We start from the raw sequence: 16,339 nt of genomic DNA on the forward strand, positions 1-16,339 counted from the left end.
CAGACATTACATCCCAAGTGATTTGTAAGTCTTTGTAATTCTACAAATAAATTATAACTGTATTTCAAATAGGAGAAAAGAATAGAGCTAGCTGAGAATTAAACCTGTCTTGTAACAATCACTATTAACTTCGACCATGGGAGATTAGCAGGGACATGAAGGGGGAGGGGGCGATGAAAGCAGAGGCGGAAATTTGCATATCCAACCTCTGCTTATGAATGTATTTAATTTAATCATATAGGACCCAGCTTTAAGGAATCACAAATATATCCCAGTAAAAACATACACTTTCATGTTCATTCCTTCTACAATGATACATCTTTTTTGGTTGTTGTTAAAATTAAAGAAGAATTATTTTATTCAGTATACATGGTTTAGTGGAGATGTCTCATTGATACTATCCTTCCACCTTAAGAACTGGCTAAATTTCTTAAAAATAAACTGCGTGTAATTTATTGCCTAGTTTTCATTCTGATAATTGAGTTTCATAAGAAAGACTGTGTAGGCTTCTGAGTAACCTATATATTTCTTGAAAGTCTAGAAACCCACATTTCAGTTACTCCTTTGTAGAAACTTTACAAGACAGATTTAGAGATAGAACAGTCTTGACAAATACACCTAGAGTGTCTTCATGTTTGTTTTAAACTCTGGTCCACTCAGAGTATTCTAGGATTCAGCTTATTCAAACAATGGCTTTCTTTTGAAATAAGATCATCTGCCTCAGTAAGAGGCATGGTAGTCACCTTTGACTCCAGAAACAGAAGGTAAAACAACAAAGGATGTGGGGAACCAGCTTCAGTGCAGGAATTTTTTATAACTAATTTGCATTAACTCTCATTTCTAGGTCTCTGGTCATGGCCAAAAGACACAAATGGTAGATGAGCTAAATTATCCTTGTGTCTGATGTGACTAAGGGAGAGATATAGAAAGGATAATAGGTACCTTGAAGAGCTAAAACAAAGCAGTAAGGTTGAATTTCCCTCCAAAAGGCAGCTATTTTGTATTTATATAGATATAAAAATAAGTAAATGTATAATATCTCACTCAAAAAGGTACAAAGGCAAAATAATCTCACCTGATCTGACATCTTTAGCATCTATATTTAATGTCATTCCCCCTAATATTGCCTCCATTAGGAATGGTGCTATGTATAGATGCGTGTGTGTGTTTCTGCGCGCCAGGGTTGGGGGCGAGAGGGGAGGGGCGGTTAGGAAAATTGATAGTACTGATGAAGCGGAAACTGGAAGGATAAGGTGGGATAGGGACTCAGAAATGTCAGGGTGTCTAATGTCCTTTGAAGCACACTCCATGACGAATTACATTATTTCCAGGCTTGAAAACTCCCAGAGACAAAGATGGGGAGACAAACCAAAGTTCTTTGGAAAATGGGGCCTCAGCTTTGTACTCAAGTCTGTGCTAAATTTTGCTTTGTGTGCTGCGCAGATGGGGAAGAACTGGACAAAAGGAGCTGCAGATTTAGAGGGTGGGATTGGAAGGGGGCGGCACTTCTACCTGCACACACCTCAGCCGGGGATCTAGGGGGCGGTGTAAAGATGCAAATCCGCTCTCCAAGACTGGCCAATCGGGAGTCAGGTGAGGGAGTTTGGGTCCCCACCCCATCACAACTAGGTGTGCGAGCATGTGTGCGGTGTTCTGGGACCTTTGTCCCACAAAGTCACACTTGGCGGGCATCCCGTGACCCCTTTTTCTTTGTGATCTGCTTGAATCTCTTTTCTCCACACCCACCTCCTGAATGGTGTCTCCCTCCACCCCCCCCAACCCCCCCGCCCGCACCAATTACCTCCCATATTGCTGCCTGTGAAATCCTTTAGCACTTGGGAGGAGAGCGCAGTAGCTTGGCACACCAGGTTGCTGAGGCTGCAGCGCAGTCAGGGAGTCTGGGCTCAGACACCAGGACTCTCCAGCCCGCGCGCGTAGCAGTCCCGCCTGTCCTCAGGCAGCACTGCCCTCCCGGTGCCTCCTGGCTCTCAGCTGATGGTGGGTCTGTTTTGTGGGTCTCCGGATCTAGCCTGCTTGGCCTGGGAAATTCCTACAACATCCAGAACACAGAAAATAGACTCATCACCTAATTCGCCTGGGACCTGAGTTTGCGGGGGCGCTGCCTGCCCCCGCTCCTCCTCCCCACAACACCCCGCCCGTGCTCAGGCAGCCTCTAGGAGTCACACAGCAACCCCCCCCCCCCAATAGCAGACAAAGGGCTTGGGCAAACTCACCGCTCGGCCTCCTTGCGCTCCGGGAGGCAGCAGCGCCAGGGTGGATCGTGCAAGGAGGTGCGCGCAGGGCTAGGAGCTGGGGGCCGCGGGAGCATTGTATGGGGAAGGGCAGCAAGATGCGCCCGACTCTGACTCACATCTGCTACTGCTACCTTTTTTACCAGCTGGGAGTATTTTCGAATGGGATCGTTTCAGGTAAGTTCTTGAGTGGCTTTCGGCTTTCTAACTCCCCCAGCAGAGACCTAGAACGCGTGGGTAGGCAGAGTTGGTGCAATTTGTGCATGGTAGCAGTGCTCAGTGGGTAGCAATAAAAACCAGCGTGCTGGTGCGGGTGAGCCGGTCTTGCTTAGAAGTCAAGCGGACTTTTACCCTCCTCGTTTTAAACGTGTTGAAATAATTTGTTTTCCTCTCATGTGAGTAGTAATATTTGCAAAGGGATGTTTAAAGCACCTGGAGGAAAATTGAGAATTATACCAATTAATAATGTTTTACTTTGACATACACTTACGAAAATAATTTTATTGTGCTGAAGTCTTTGCTTTAGTTTTCCTTGCAATAACTTAGTGCTGTCACCAAACTTTGCTGACCCATTTCGTCTGCCTCCTCCACCCCAAATAATCGTACTTTTATTTTGAAAATGCTAGGGTCTGTAATCTGATCGCAAGGCTTCAGGGGTTGCAAGAGTTTCTGGGCTAGACCGGGTGGTCTCCGTTGGTAAAGCAAGCATCTTTTATCCTTAATGGAGTGAGAACCTGCAAATGCCTGTGCTTACTAGAACCTCTACACTTTAAGCTGAGCACTTCTCTGTCTGCCCCGCCCGCAGGGCTACATTTCGCCCCCGAACACGAGGAGTGGGAAGTCGTGTTTCCTGCACTCTGGCGCCGGGAGTCAGTGGAAGCAACTGCAGGCGGCAGCGGGGGCAGCGCGGACCTGAGTTGGGTGCGTGGTGTTGCGGGCGGCAGGGTCCAGCCTGCTGGCAGCTCTCGAGAGGTGCGCTCTGTGGCCCCCGCACCGCTGGAGGAGCCCTCAGAGGGCCAGTCTGAACCCCAGCCCCGGCCCCCACCACCTGCCGGGGTGGAGGAGGATGAGGAACTGGAATCGCAAGAATTGCCTCGGGGATCCAATGGGGCTGCCACCCTGTCTCCGGGTGCCGCAGCCTCGTGGCAGCCACTGCTGTCCCCACAGCCGCCCCCATCCCCGCCTCCAGCTCAGCAAGCCCAGCATGATGGCGATGAAGTATTGCTGCGGATCCCGGCCTTCTCCAGGGACCTATATCTGCTACTCAGGAGAGATGGCCGCTTCCTGGCAAGGGGCTTTGCAGTAGAACAGTGGCCGAGTCTGGGCCCTGGCCCCACCCGGGCAGCAGCTGTCCTGCGTCCTCCCGCGCCACCGGACACCGCCTGCTTCTATACTGGGGCGGTTCTGGGGCACCCTGGTTCTCTGGCCTCTTTCAGCACTTGTGGAGGTGGCCTGGTAAGTTCTTCACCTCTCCCTCCCCCCATTTCTCCTTAGACCAAGCTGATTTGTATGCACCTCTTCCACTAGCAAAGTGCTCCCACTGGACTGCATCCCACTTAGCACCACCCTGGAGTTTAGGCAGTTTGCCTCTGATGTCCTAACTCCAGGGCAGTCAGTGAAAAGGAAGGCTAATTGGAGGGATAGCTAGCCTTATCTTTGTAGGTGATTCAGAGTTTCTTCCGCATATATGGAATAATCACCTTGTAACTTTTCCCCACTGGTTCTTCTTTCTGTTCACCAGTATTTTCCAAAATGAGCCCACCACACTGTATTTTAGGAAACTGGAAGATACCAGTCTGGTTACTGTGGAATCTCTGTATTGGCCCCTAGTCCCAGTTCCTCATCTATTATCTTGTATGTTTTTTAAATGTCTTACTTCAAAGTTGTCAGAGCAGTTCTCTAGGGAATTACCTTTGACAGCTGTCTGGAATTGAAACACATGCACAACCAGCCTGGACACCTGTTCACCATTCAGGGATTGAGGAGTGAGTTGGAAGAATGGGAGCTGTTGACTAAGGGATGAAATTAGAATCCAATAAGCATGCAAAGGGTGATGGGTCTATCTATTGTTTACCATTTTGTCTACTAAGCTTTCCATTTCATTTGGCAATTGTCCTTTTTCTTCTCTCTACCTCATGGAGGAAAGTTGCAAGGTGAGAGCCTTGCTAAAAGGTGTATTGGAATTAGAAAGTAAAAACGTGTGCTCTATCTCAGTGATAGAATTCATCATGTGCTTGTCCCCCCTTCTTGACCCAGGGGTTGGGATAATCATTACCTCCAATCATTTGGCCTTTATTGTGTGTTAAAATATATATAAGATCAAATTTACCATTTTGACTATCTGGCTGTATAGTTAGTGGCATTCACATTATTATGTAGCCATCATCACATGACCTTTGCTATTAGTTTAAGGCAAAATTCACAAAAACATTGTGATTTGTGGCTTCATTTTGTACTGGCCCTTCCATGAAATTCATAAGCACTTGTCTGAATGCAACCTGCTCGTTTGGAGAAAAGTCCAGTAGTAATGGATAGCAGAAAATATCAGCACAATCAAAGCAATCCAAAGCCATTAAATGAAAAAAAGATGGTTAAAAATCCAATCAAAATAAAACTGGAAATTTTTACCTATTTCTTTCTAAGGTCCCATAGTCAAATGATGTAAATTGCTGGACAGGGCTATATTTTACCAGATGCTCATAATGATGAATATTCAAATATGGACATTTTTAGCCATGAGCAAAAAAAAAAAAAAATTGGCATGGGATAATTACATGAAAGCTTTTAAAAATGTTTTCTGTGGAACTGATATTTGAACACTTCACTGGGGGAAACATTTTGTGGGGATTTCATTGTCCACTAGTTTTTGGCCAGGGGATTAACTAATTACATATAGAAAGTTCCTGGTGTGGTAGAAGCAATAGGGGATAAAGCGTTTCACTGTGTTGAAATGTAGACTTTGGGTCAGATTTTCCAAATGAGCTATGCCTTCTCTCCATACTTAAGGGAGCAAAGTTAGAATTATGAGTAGGTTTTTCATAGACTGAATAGGAGTTTCACATCCCTCCCTGTTTATCATGTTGGACTTATTCTCACTTTTCCTATTTGCCACATATGTATATGCTCTGAACTGGGAAGTCTTTGTTATTGAGGAAAACTGACATTGCCAGCAATACAGTGTAGCAGTCAGACTGAGCAAAAAGTTAGGCAAATAGCCAAAAAGGGTGGGTTTGTTACTTCAGACACTTTACCATGCCAGTCCTTTTCCTTTATGAGGGTGGATTAGGAAAGAGAGGGCATAATTTGTTATCTGAGCTCTGACATTGGCTTGTTCCCTGATGATTGACAAGTGCCTTACTTCTCTGGGCTTCAATTTTCATAAGTAGAGAGAGAGAATTGGATGATTTAATTTTAAAATTGGATAACAGAATTAAGAGTCTATTGGATATCAAATGTCAATAGGCCCCATATGAAGGGCTAAATGCCCTGACGTTTAAGGGCTCACAGATAGGTGAAGGACATCATATAAACGCAGATGTGATACTGTTAGTCAGGAAACAATGACATACCAGCACAGTGAGTCAAACGCTCCATTCAAGGTAAAGTCCAGTTAGGGGAGTCAGGGAAGACTTCCCAAAGCAGACATTTTAACTGGATTTGGAACATGGGGAGGCTTTCTCAAGCTATTAAAAAGCTGAAAAGTATTTTTAGATAGAGGGAAGAGAATGAGTGAAGATGTGAAAGTGGGGATGAAAATAAAGTCTCCTGTGACTGAACTGGAAGTTGCATTAAGGGAGAATGTCTGGTGAGATCAGATGTCAAAAGCCTTGTCTGCCAGAGTATGGGCTTTACTGTCTAGCTGCTGATTATCACAGGACTGCATTCTTGCTTCTCTGTATTTCCACTATCTTGGTATCCTGTAATTCTAATATGAAGAATCATGATGTATTTACATGTGGTCTCATTATTTGTAAATGCAGCTGCCTTAGGTTTGCAACAATTTTTTCTTTGCAGTTAAAGTTTTCAGATTGTCACTTAAAATATATCACTAAGTGCATCTCTCTTCACTTCTCTCAGTGGTTAGTTATGCCTACTGGTGCCTGAACTCCTCCACACCTTTGGGATTATTACATATTTAAATGGATCCCAACGTGTCTAGCAAAAGAAACTGACCATCAACTCTCCACTGTTGCAAAGTGATGAACATTTGCAAGATTGGCCAGTTCATTCTCCATATATCAATGTAACTGGTGCAGTAAAGAAAGACTCTAGAATGGGGATTTTTGGATAAAGGGTCAAGTTATGCCTCTGCAAATTACTTATTCTTTTGGTGTCTTATTTTCCCATTTTATAAACACACAGATTGTATGTGTATATGTGGCAATAGATGCATGAAGTGCTATTACTATACGTTTCCCCTTAGTAGTCTCTAATATTGCAAAGTAATTTTATTTGCATCATGTATTAGACCTAAAAGACACACAAGTATAATAGTGTTAACCAATGAAACATTTGTTCAACCACTCTTCTGAATAAGATGTTGCATAGATGAGAATACAAAAGAAGATGAAGAAGCCATGATTTGTTTCAAGGTGATTCCCCATCTTGCTTGCTAGTCTCCATTGTAAAGGGGGAAATACAGCTAACTGAAGTATGTACACATATAGATATGCCCCCCCCCATACTGTAATGGTGCATTTCTGTTTATTGCTTCATTTTTAACACATTTTACTTAGATCTTAGAAGACAATAAAAATCACTAAATGCAACACATTAGGTTTTAAATTACAGCTTCTAAAAATTAAAATACACTAAAGCAACAACTGAAATTTCATGTAAGAGCACAACCATTACTGGCAGGCAGGCCATTATAGCTGAAACAGAGCACAGAAGATAGTTGCTGAGATGTGGTTAGAGGTATAGGGTCACTGACAGGAAACACAGGGGGGTGTTTCTGGGTTTGGAAAAGAATGTCATGGATGATGATACACACATGTCGAGTTTAAGCCACCTTTGAGACATCTAAAAAGAGACTTTAAAGTAGGCACAACATTTAGAAAAAATATTCAGGCCCTTTGTAGGACGCTGGGGGTGGGTCCTGGCCACAGAGAAAGCAATCCCTGCCCTTCTCCTCTCTGCCTTGCTTCCAGGCTGAGGCCAGCCTCCTTCATTTGCTTTGGGGTCTGGGGCCTCAGTGCACCACAAGCCCCTCAGTGTGGAGTGTGAAGGCAAAGATGGCTGCATCTAAGACAGAGGATTGGCCAGTTCCTCCCCTGTCCCCCCAGAGTTCTGAACTAGGGAAAAATATAGTATTACAATTATATTTGCTTAAAGTTAACATAATTTCTTTTATAAAGCACGTGCAAGCAATGGGCCAAGGTAAACTTTATCAGTACATACCTTGCCTATGGTTCTTTTTAGATAAACTATTAAAATAAATATTAGTAATATTTTTATTTTTACTTATTTTTAAAATTTTATTATTTTTTTACATCATTTTTCATTTTTGCACAATGCATGCAATTTCATCTTGGTTATAGTCCCCATACAATTCCCCTCCCCCCCATTTTGATCCTAACCCTTCCTCCCTTCCCTCTACTGTGTCTCTGGTTTATAGTTGCTTGTTGATTTTGATTTTTACTTTATTATAATTAGACTTTTTCCTAGTCCTTTATTTGGGTTTTCTAAATTCCTGCTATGAGTGAGACCATCCGGTATTTGTCTTTTTCTTTGCTGAGCATGATCGCTTCCAGCTCCATCCATGGTGCTGCAAATTGCATGAGTGTATCTCTTTTGATTGCTGAGTAATATTCCATTGAGTATATGTACCACATCTTCTTGATCCAGTCATCTATTTTTGGGCATTTGGGTTGTTTCCATAGCTTAGCTGTTGTAAATAGTGCTGCTATAAACATAGGGGTGCAGGTACCATTTGGAATTAATGTTTCTGTGTTCTTTGGGTAAATACCTAGGAGTGGAATTGCTGGATTATATGGAAGCTCCATCTTTAGCAGGTTGAGGAATCTCCACACAGCTTTCCATAGTGGTTGGACCAGTTTGCACTCCCACCAGCAGTGTGGGATAGTTCCTTTTTTTCACATCCTCACCAACAAGAATGAATATTAGTAACAGTTAGATAATTTTTCCAGAATGACAAAGATTTCTACTAGTATGTTTTTTTTTTTTTAATAAATTTTATTTTTATATTCCCCATACAATTGCAACCCCCCCATTCTGACCCCAATCCCCCTCCCAGCCCCACCTCCAAAAAGTGTCTCTGGTTCATAGTTTTTCTTTGATTTTGATTTTCACTTTCTTATAGTTATTCATTTTCCTGATCCCTTATTTAAGTTTTCTAGATTCCTGCTATGAGTGAGACCATCCGGTATTTTTCTTTTTCTTTTTGGCTTATTTCGCTGAGCATGATCCCTTCCAGCGCCATCCATGTTGCTGCAAATTGCATGTGTTTATCTTTTTTGAATGCTGAGTAATATTCCATGGTGTATATGTACCACATCTTCTTGATCCAGTCATCTATTTTTGGGCATTTGGGCTGTTTCCAAAGCTTAGCTATTGTAAATAGTGCTGCTATAAACATAGGGGTGCAGGTGTTCTTTGGAATTGATGTTTCTGTGTCCTTTGGGTAAATACCTAGGAGGGGAATTGCTGGATCCTGTGGAAGCTCTATGTTTAGTAGGTCCAGAAATCTCCACACAGCTCTCCATAGTGGTTGGACCAGTCTGCACTCCCACCAACAGTGCAGAAGAATTCCTTTTTCTCCACAACCTCGCCAACATTTGTTGTTGCTAGTTTTTTTAATTTGTGCCATTCTCACTGGTGTAAGATGGTATCTCATGGTAGTTTTGATTTGCATTTCCCTGATTGCAAGTGATGTTGAACATTTTTTCATATGCCTGTTGGCCATTCGCATTTCCTCTTCAGAGAAGTTTCTTTTTAGCTCTTCTGCCCATTTTTTGATTGGATTATTTTCTTTGTTGTTGTTGAGTCTCATCAGCTCTTTGCAGATTTTTGTGATCAGTCCTTTATCATTAGTGTTGGGTGCAAAAATGTTCTCCCAGTCGGTGGGGTTTCTCTTTGTTTTTGTTATTGTCTCTTGCTGTGCAGAAGCTCTTTAATTTGATGTAGTCCCAGCTATTTATCTTTGCCTTCACTATCACTGCTTTGGGTGATGTGTCTGTAAAGATGTCTTTAATGTGCAAATCACGTAGTGTTTCGCTTATATTTCCTTCTATATATTTTATGGTTTCAGGTCTTATGTCTAGTTCTTTAATCCATTTTGAGTTGATTTTTGTGTATGGTGTGAGGTAGTGGTCAAGCTTCATTCTTTTGCATGTAGCGACCCAGTTTTCCCAGCACCATTTATTGAACAAACTTTCTTTGCTCCAATGCATAGTCTTTGCTCCTTTGTCAAATATTAGTTGACCATAAATCTGTGGGTTTATTTCTGGATTCTCTATTCGATTCCATTGGTCTGTATGTCTGTTCTTGTTCCAATACCATGCAGTTTTGATGATTATGGCTTTGTAGTATAGTTTGAAGTCTGGGAGTGTGATGCCTCCATTCCATTTTTTTTTTTCAGGAGAGCTATGGCTATTCGGTGTTTTTTGTGATTCCATATGAATTTCATCAATTATTGTTCTATTTCTTTGAAGAATGACATTGAAATTTTGATTGGAATAGCATTGAATCTGTATATTGCTTTTGGTAGGATGGCCATTTTAATAATGTTTATTCTCCCAATCCATGAGCAGGGGATGTTTTTCCATTTCTTTGTGTCTTCTTCTATTTCTTTTAATAGTGTTTTATAGTTTTCTTTGTATAGGTCCTTTACCTCTTTTGTTAGATTTATTCCCAAATATTTGATTTTTTTTGTTTCAATAATAAAAGGGATGGTTTTTTTAAATTTCTTCTTCTTCAGATTTATTGTTTTGTATAGGAAGGCTACTGACTTTTGCGTGTTGATTTTGTTTCCTGCCAATTTACTGAACTGATTGATGAGTTGAATTAGTTTTTCTGTGGAGTTTTTGGGGTTCTCTATGTATATTATCATATCATCTGCAAATAGTGATAGTTTGACTTCTTCTTTTCCTATTTGGATTCCTTGGATGTCTTTCTCTTGTCTTATTGCTCTGGCTAGGACTTCCAGTATTATATTGAAAAGCAGTGGTGAAAGTGGACATCCTTGTCTTGTTCCAGATCTTAATGGAATTGCTTTCAGCTTTTCACCATTGAGAATGATAGTGGCTGTTGGCTTGTCATATATGGCCTTTATGATGTTGAGGTACGTCTCTTGTATCCCAAGAATTTCAAGGGCTTTTATCATGAATGGGTGTTGCACTTTGTCGAAAGCTTTCTCAGCATCTATTGATATTATCACATGGTTTTTATATTTCTTTTTGTTGATGTGCTGGATAACGTTGATTGATTTTTGGATGTTAAACCATCCTTGTGTCCCTGGAATGAATCCCACTTGGTCGTGGTGAATTATCTTATGGATACATTGTTGGATTCTGATAGCTAAAATTTTATTGAGGCTTTTTGCATCAGTGTTCATTAGGGAGATTGGCCTGTAGTTTTCCTTTTTTGTGTTGTCATCATTCGGTTTTGGTATTAGTGTAATGTTAGCTTCATAGAACATGTTTGGTATTGTCCCTTCCTTCTCAATTTTTTGGAAGAGTTTTTGAAGGACAGGCACTAATTTGTCTCTGAATGTTTGGTAGAATTCATTTATAAATCCATTAGGTCCTGGGCTTTTGTTTTTGGGGAGGTTTTTGATTACCATTTCAATTTTGCTGCTTGTAATTGGTCTATTTAGGTGTTCTGTTTCTTCTTTATCTAGCTTTGGGTGATTGTAGAGTTGTAGGAATTTGTCCATCTCCTCTAGATTGTTGAACTTGTTTCCATATAACTGTTCATAGTAGTTACTGATTGTTCTTTTGATTTCCGCTGTGTCCGTTGTGATTTCCCCTCTTTCATTTGTGATCCTGTTTATTTGTGCTTTCTCCCTTTTTTCCTTTGTGAGCCTGGCTAGGGGTTTGTCTATTTTATTGTATTTTTCAAAGAACCAGCTCTTGGTTTCATTGATCTTTTGGATTGTTTTTTTAGTTTCAATTTCATTTATTTCTGCTTTGGTTTTTATTATTTCTTTTCTTCTACTGGTTTTGGGTTTTTTTTTAATTGTTCTTTTTCTAGATCTTTGAGCTTCGAGATTAGGTTGTTTCTTTGAGTTCTTTCTTGTTTCTTGATGTGAGCTTCTATTGCTATATATTTTCCTCTTATTACTGCTTTTGCTGCATCCCATACATTTAGGATATTGGTGTCCTCCTTGTCATTCAATTCAAAGAATTTTTTTAATTTCTTCTTTGATCTCCTCATTAGTCCAGTGGTCTTCCAGTAGTGTGGTTTTTAATCTCCATGAGGTAGGAAAGTTCCTTGCCTTCTTTTTATGGTTTATTTCTACTTTTATGCCTTCCTGGTCAGAAAAGATGGTTGGTATGATTTCAATCTTGGTGTATCTGTTGATATTTGTCTTGTGCCCCAGTATGTGATCACTCCTGGAGAATGATCCGTGTGTGCTTGAGAAAAATGTGTACTCCATTTTTTTTGGGTTTAGTGTTCTATAGATATCTGTTAAGACCAAATGCTCTAGGTCCTTATTTAGAGCTTTAGTTTCTTTACTTATTTTTTGTCTTGTTGACCTATCCATTGTTGATAGTGGTGTGTTGAAGTCTCCCACTACGTATGTGTTTTCTTTGATGTCTGTTTTCAGAGAGGACAACAGTTGTCTGATATATTTTGGTGCTCCTTTGTTTGGTGAGTAAATGTTAATGAGTGTTATTTCTTCTTGAAGTATTGTCCCCTTGATCATAATGTAGTGACCATTGGGGTATCTTTTTATTTTTTTGAGTTTGAAGTCTGTTCTATCTGATATAAGTATAGCTGTTCCTGCTTTCTTTTTTGGTCCATTTGCTTGTAGGATTGTTTTCCATCCTTTAACTTTGAGCCTATTTTTATCTTTTGTGGCTAAATATGTTTTCTGGAGACAGCAAAAGGTTGGGTTTTGTTTCTTAATCCAGGCTGCAACTCTGTGTCTTTTTATTGAAGAGTTTAGTCCATGTACATTTAGAGTTAATATTGATATGTTAGCATCTGTATTTGCCATTGTGTTTGTCTTTCCTTTGATTTTATTTATTCTTTTAATAACTTTTTTTTTTTCCTTCTTTCGTTGTTATTCGTCCCTCTGAGGTTCTGGCTTTAGGACTCCTTGTAGTATTTTTTGGAGTGGGGATTTAGTCGTAATGAAATTCCAGAGTTTCTGTTTGTCTGGGAAGGTCCTTATTCTATCTTCATAGAGGAAGGAGAGCTTTGCGGGATAGAGTATTCTTGGTTGGCATCTGTTTTCTTGGAGTCTGTTGACTATGTCCCTCCACTCTCTCCTTGCCCGTAGTGTTTCTTCGGAGAAGTCTGATGTCAGCCTGATTGGTTTTTCTTTGAATGTTATCTGTTTCTTCCCTCTTGTCAGCTTCATTATTTTTTCTTGTCCTGGATTCTTGGGCGCTTTACTATTATGTGTCTTGCTGTATTTTTCCTTTCGTCCTGGAAGTTTGGTGTTTCTCTTGCTTCTTGTATATATCCATTTTCAGCTCCTTCTTCACATTTGGGAAGTTCTCTTCAATTATCTCCTGGAATATTTTCTCTTTTCCTACATCTCTCTCCTCTCCTCTGGAATTCCTATAACTCTTATATTTCCTCTCCTCATGGAGTCAGATAGTTCCCGAAGTCTTTCTTCATTCTTTTTCCTTCATACTTCTCTTTCCTTTTCTGTTTTGGTTCTTTTTATTTTTGTGTCTTCTAGAGTACTTATTCATTCTTCCATTTCATCTATTCTGCTTTCATTGCTTTTCCCAGAGTTCTTTAGTTCTTCCATTAATTCTTTGATCTCCTGCGTTTCTTTTACTTCCCTCTTTAGGGACTCAATTTCATTCTTCTGATCATTGTTTTCCCTCTTTAGGGACTCAAGTTCTTTCTTCTGATCATTGTTTTCCTTTATGAGTTCTGTCATTTTTTTAATCACGGCAATTTTAAATTATCTTTCTGCAAGGCTCAGAAGTTCTTCCAAGTTACTGTCATTGCAATCTGGGGGATGGTTTTCTTTTTGTGGTGTGCTTTTTTCCTGAGGCGTTGTTAGGTTGCTTGTGGTTCTTCTACTCCCTACTGTCTGTTTTCTAATTTGTCGTATGCATTGGGACACTGTGTTGCTGGGACTGGCCGGCATCTTGGGTGAGCTTCTCTGCTCCCCTCTGGCTCCTCCAGGAGCCATCTGTCAGTTTCAAGCAGTCTTTATTGAAGAAAGTTCCCTGTTCTAAAATGCCGATGTGGGGACACATACCCTTGTGCGCTTGTTCTGCCCCGGCGGTGGGTTCCCGCTCCCCCTCTGGGTTTGGATTGCAGGCCAGAAGTGGCCTGGCGTGGGCGAGCTTCCCCGCTTACCTCTGGCTCCTGTGGGAGCCTTCTTCAGGCAGTCTTTCCTGAAGAAATATCCCTGTTCTAAAATGGTGATGCGGGATGTACTCCCTGCGCATACGGTCTCAGGCACACTCTTCTGTGCACCCAGTCTGCCCTGGCTGTGGGTGCTCGCTCCCCCTGTGGGCTCAGACTGCTGGTCTGAAGGGGCCTGGGGTGGGCTAACTTCCCAGCTGGCCAGGGGTTCCTTCAGGACCCTTCTGCAGGTTTCAAGAAAGGTCCCTGGGTGTTAGTGACTTTTTTTCTGGTCACTAGGTGGCGCCAGAGATCTCTCCTAATCCGTGGGTGGCTGTTTTTCTTCACCCCATGGGACAGGGAACAGAGCGGGAATGGTAGGGGAAACCTCAATGGCTTTGGGGTGCTGTGTCTGCCTTGTGCCCCACCAACGTGGAGGACCCACGCTCTGAATTTCGTGTCCCGGGTCTCAGTTCCAAAGCCCTCAGGTCCAGGACGTGGGCTGTAGCCCAGTTCAGTGGCTGCAGCAATGGCGCCTTTTGCACCCCACTCCTGTGCCTGGGCGCCTGGTTTCTGATTACTCAGTGAGGGACTTTCACCTCAGTGAGGGCCTCCGCGCGTCTCCCAGCAAGCCTAGGTTGCAGGCTTGGTGACCTGGGCAGCCGCGATCCTGATCTGCGTTTGCTTTTCAAGTGTGCAAAGCGAGCTGCTTTTCTGTGCAAGCTTACAGGCGGCCTGGGGCTGTGTGCGGGACTCCTCCAGAGTCTCTTTGTTCTCTAATGTTGCCCAGAGCCTTTCGCTCACCGCCACAGCGAATCCTGCAGGATTCTCCACAGCTCCCGTTCACGGGGTGTGGTGGCTGCAATAGTTCCTTTCCACTCACAGTCCCGCTTGCTTTGTAGTTTGTTCTTGTTGGTCGTTTTAGTTTGTTTTTTTCCTCCTCTCTGCTGGGCTGAGAGTGCCGACTCTGTGGGTGGGGAGGGGAGCAGGGTTCTGCGCTTTCCTCCCTTCTAGTCCTCTTTTATGGCAACTTTCTTCTTTGGGTAGTTTGCTGGAGTCGTCCGTTTATCTTCCGTGTCCCACTTCTCACTGGGACCTGCCGCTTTTCCTCCCTATTAACTTTTTTTAATGGGAGATCTTACTCGCAGCGTCTCCTCACCGCCATGTTGCTCAGATTTCTACTAGTATACTATCCACTCAAATTTTAGAGTTTTATGCAGTAGGCATTATAATTAGTTATTGATAAGGAATTTGCTGCCCACTGTAAATTCTTTTTATTTTTTTTCTATATACTCCATTACTCTAATTCAGGTATTTAATGCTTTGGCAAGTGTTGAACAATAAAATATGGGGGGGGGGGCATCTTCATTGGCCAAAGCACTTTCTCAAATACCAGTGTGAAGGCCAGAAGGGAAGGTGTCCCCGGAGAACTGGGCTAGATATGGAATCAGCATTGAAAAGAAGAAAGTAAGATTGCAGACTAACCATATACATCCACTTTCTTCCTTCAAGCTAAATCTTAGGAATGACAGAAAAGATACTTTAACTAAAGATATACTAAGTAAGTCTTATGGAAGAATACCATAAGAAGATAAGATATTTTCAATATCTCCTGAAAGACTGACAACAGTTGGGTTGGATGAATGGAAAACACAGATGTTACAAAACATCTGTGCACATTGGGGCTTAGGCCAGGGATGCCTTGTGCATACAGTTAAAGGGAATACCATGAACAAAGGGGGCCATGGCAGCACAGCATCATTGGCTTCTTCTTCTGTCCACTGATACCAAGCAGCAGAAATACAATGCATGCCCCCAGGCAAGAGCAAAGAGAACAGGAGTAAAGCTCTCTTGTGAGATTTGGTGACAACAAAGAGTGGAATAGAGAAATTCCACTCTCACAAGATGAACTATTGGCCCTCTGCACCTAGTAGAAGGTCCCACCTGGAGGACAGCCAGGTAGAGAAGTGATAACAGACAGGTGAGCAGGGCAACCAAAAAATGTTTCTCAACATCAAACATTCAAGAAAACAAATAATATAAAGGAGAATCAGCAAACTCTGGTTAATACATTAAGCAATAAAGTGAATAGAATAAATAGAATAACAGAACAGTAAGAGTAGGCGTGTATTCATGAAAAAAACAAAAAATCGAGGTGCAACATAAAGCCAAAAAAAGGGTGATTAGATGTGCAGGAACTAAAATTATATGATCATTTGGACCAAAAGCTGCATAGATGCACTGAAAAGTAAATTTGTGACCTGGCAGTTCAAACCCAGAAATTATCCCTGAACATACTGTGAAAGAGAAGTGGATGTAAGGTATGATCAAAAGTTAATGAGTCGTGAATCATCAATGTAGGTGATCCAAAGTTGTTCTAGTAGGAATTAATTTTTTAAAAATCATTTATGGGGTAGAAGCTTAAAGATGCATTCTCATCTACCATAAAGTGATTGTAGTTAAACCACAAAAAATTTACATCCATCAGCCAGGTTCAGATATGAAACCAGATACCACTGCTTTAAGCATAGGTCTGATAACCAGTGTTCTATTGAGTCTAAGTCAGCATGCACCAGAACCAATTTTCA

The 16,339-nt window shown here is 41.7% G+C and overlaps 1 protein-coding gene across 1 annotated transcript in view; it reads left to right on the plus strand.

The window, feature by feature from the left end:
- Positions 1-2,218: 2,218 nt before the first annotated feature.
- Positions 2,219-16,339, plus strand: part of ADAMTS19 (ADAM metallopeptidase with thrombospondin type 1 motif 19) — a gene marked incomplete at its 3' end in the record, with an annotated part of 230,285 nt that continues 216,164 nt past the window's right edge. The window contains exons 1-2 of the mRNA XM_084252833.1: positions 2,219-2,429; positions 3,058-3,707. Of these exons, the coding sequence (XP_084108959.1) occupies positions 2,333-2,429; positions 3,058-3,707 (747 nt within the window). The 5' untranslated portion in view covers positions 2,219-2,332. The remainder of the gene's footprint in view (positions 2,430-3,057; positions 3,708-16,339) is intronic.

This window comes from Talpa europaea (genome assembly GCF_964194135.1).
Source record: "Talpa europaea genome assembly, chromosome: 13".
NCBI classification, from domain to species: domain Eukaryota; kingdom Metazoa; phylum Chordata; class Mammalia; order Eulipotyphla; family Talpidae; genus Talpa; species Talpa europaea.